At 39.7% G+C, this 3,479-nt stretch overlaps 1 protein-coding gene across 1 annotated transcript in view; it reads right to left on the bottom strand.

Moving 5' to 3' along the window:
- Positions 1-3,479, bottom strand: part of LOC102676714 — a 55,371-nt gene that overhangs the window by 51,558 nt on the left and 334 nt on the right. The window contains exon 2 of the mRNA XM_006610260.2: positions 2,961-3,479. Within this exon, the coding sequence (XP_006610323.2) occupies positions 2,961-3,360 (400 nt within the window). The 5' untranslated portion in view covers positions 3,361-3,479. The remainder of the gene's footprint in view (positions 1-2,960) is intronic.

Genomic DNA, 3,479 nt, shown 5'->3' on the forward strand with positions numbered 1-3,479 from the left:
ATATTTTTTTAGAGGCGATTGAAAAAAGAAATATAGATAGTTAATTAGAGAGGCGATTAATTTTCACGATATTCAACAATAATATAATAATTTGAAATTCAAACAGATCGGGTTTGATTTCGGTCGAATATTATTTCAATAGATGTATATGGATGTTAAAGATTAGACTATGTTTAGTAGCACTTTCACCACCATCAAAAATTCATTTTATCATGTTCAATTAATCTATAATTACGTTAGATTAAATTCAACTCTAACATTAATATAATAACGTTAATATCGATTTAATTCCATCGTTCATAAATGATGACTTTTATCTTATGTGTTACAGTTAATTATCCTGCAATATTCTTTCTAATAACTTTTCCCTCGCCTATTATATTTATCCTATTATTAATCAATCCAATCTTCGAAAAAAAAAAATAATATCAGAAGTTACTTTTTCATTATTTAATTACCATCAAATGATAATCAAACGTTCACTAATTTCTTCGAATAAATTTCAGTCTCCGTCGAATACGTGCTAAACGAATACGTGATTGCCAATATCCAAATCCTTCAACTCACCCATCCACGTTTATGATGTAGAAAAAAAAAAGAAAAGAAACGAAGAAGCGAAGACAACATCGCTCAAGAATGCTGTAACCAGTGACAGGTCAATTATAAACGGCTAAAAAACGTCGGGGGGCAGGCCGTTCGGCGTGTCGTTTCGCGAAGCACGTGTACGCCGTTTTATGGTGGCAATAACTTACAATTATGTCATCGTTGCTCGGTTATTTTTATGCGGCACACGCCACGCCTGTCTTCGTCACCGACGTTCAAACGAATTCATCCTTTCTCCTTCCTCTCTTGTCGCTCTCCCCACTCCTCGACCCTTTTTTTCCTTCGCTCGGTTGAGGAGCCGAGGAGCTCGGGCAAAAGGGGAATCCCCCTCTGTCGAAATTTCGCAATTTTTCCTTTGTACTGCGGCGCGCGTGTACTACGGGCTTATGGAAGAATTGAGGGTAAAGAAAATATTTATTTATTTATTTATTTTTTTTTTTTTGGAAAAAAATAATAGTCCTCGCTAACAATTGTTTTCCAGTTTTCCATGTTTTTTTTTTTCATTTATTCGGCTTTGTCAAGCGTTCGTGCGCAAAAATATCGACGAAAGGATGTTTTATTAAATTATGAATAATTGAAGTTGAAGATGAAGACGAAACGAAGGCAGATAACAAACAGATGCGACAGATAATGGATTCTATATCTCCTAGATTGCTTGTGAATTTAATAAATAAACTGGAAATAACTTTCACAGATTTTTTTCCTCTTAGAATTTTTCAAACGTGTCTTAGAGATATATTAAAATCTTCTATAAATTTATAACATATACATTTTATAATCTTTTGTAAAATTATGGAAGGATGGTTATGTAAACTGCTACAGATCGATCGAATATATCATCCTTTTTACTCCCTTTTACGAGTATTCTCGACGTTTTCTAATATTTCACTCGAACTGCGCTGGAAAGGGACCAATTCTATGGATACCGAACTCTGGATCCGCCATTATGGGAGCAATCTCTACGCCAACAAGATTCTTCCGTGAATTTCTTTGCACTCTGGATGGACTCCCGTTTCCCACGGATTTATGGTTTACAACGATGGTCGCAGATTACAAAATACAAAGATCGTTGGAAAAAAGTTGGACGTGAAAAGATGGTTTGGCCGGAATTCGGGGAAACCGATGCCAGAAGAATTCTTCGTTTCCGTTCTTGATTTCCGCTCTTCCTTACCGACACGATTCTTTCTACGCCCAACCTTACTTAAAACGTTTATCATCGATCATCGCACAAAAGTTGGCAACACTGCTCTTCGCCCGACAAACCAGACTATTCCCAGAAATAAGTGGAATCGCTAATTAATTGATCGCCAATTATGGAAATCAAATGGAAGAACGAATGAAAATGAAGTGGAAAAAAAAAAAAAGGATTTGGTAAGATTAATCTAGGGAATTTGTCAAAGTAGTTAGAGATTTGTAGTTATTACTCGTGACAGGCGATATTATGCTTCTTAAGAGAGTCGTTTGGAACGAGCCTAAAGTGACTTATACGCTTTGAGCATGAAACACGTCACGTGGTCTAAAGAACAACGTCGAGGTTTAACATGTAATTTCGTTACACTAGGGCCTTCAAACGTGAAAAGACGTGTAAAGCAAATTGTATTATTATCACGATCAAATAATAATTTAATGAAATATACATATATATATCGAAGTGAACTTTAAATTTTAAAATCGTATTTGAAGAAAAAGAAGAGAATTTTTTTAAAACTTTACGACAAAATGGAGAGATATCGCATTGAAAAATATTATTTCGCATCACGAACTCGTTCCCACACATACAATGGAATAATTGGGAGGCAAAGAAAGCGTACTTTTGCCCATCCTTAGCTCAACGTATAATCCGTTGTGTCGCATTTTACTTGTAATTTACCGTTAAATTAAACTCGCTCGCTACTCGCAATTTAGGGCTAATTAGTCCCCGAAACTTTAATCATTCATTCACGTATAATACTTTATTAAATGCGTGGGACCAGAAGTTGACCAATATAGTTAACTTTCCGCCATTAAAATTTCCTTCCAAATGTGTTCTTCTTAAATCAACTTCCAACGTATTACACCCCCACCCATACCATCTATGTATAAATACCGAAATACATTCTTTCCAGATTCTATCTTCCCTCGCATAAATAATTCACGATGCGTTACGTACATCGCTCACGCTTCTTTTATATTCCCATATCACGTTGCAAAGAGCGAAACGTACGACTATGAAAATCGAATAAGAAAAAATCCCCTCTAAACAATATTAACAACAACAACAACGACAAAAACACAAATCCCTTTTCACCCCTTTTATTTCATGGAAAAATCCATGAAATAAGAAAGAGAAATAAAAGAGAAGTCGTCGCTTCACTCACCGGTCTGCACCAGCTTAAGGGTGGCCGCATTGTGCTGCTTGAGCGGCTCATTGAGCCCCGGCTGGGTGAGATCCTTGAGAGGATTGCCGGGATCCTCGGCGGCGGCAGCGCGGCTGTTTTGCATAGTCCGTGTCGTGACGTGTTGCTCGCCGCGGATACCCTTGCTCGCCCTCCTCCTGCGCGTCGTACGCCCGCGCTCCCGTCTCCTCTCCTTCCTCGTCCACGCGTTGCCCTCGTGGCCTCTGGCGCGCTGCTGGTTGCCGCACTCGGCGTCGACAGCGATCACGGCCACTTGACAACTCGCACGGCGATCCCCGGTCAACACTGGGCGGCAGGGATCACGGGGATCCGGGCTCTCATAGATACGCAGCAACTCGTCTGCCGGATAGATGACGTACATGCCAAGCGGATGGTTTCCCCGTGGTGTTCGCCCGATCGCGCGTCCAATCTACCGATTTGCTGGCTGCCGTGGCTGCTGCTGCCTCCTCCGCTGCTTCTCCTGCTGCTGCCGCGTCTCTC

This window comes from Apis dorsata, unplaced genomic scaffold, assembly GCF_000469605.1.
Source record: "Apis dorsata unplaced genomic scaffold, Apis dorsata 1.3 scaffold_73, whole genome shotgun sequence".
Lineage (NCBI taxonomy): Eukaryota > Metazoa > Arthropoda > Insecta > Hymenoptera > Apidae > Apis > Apis dorsata.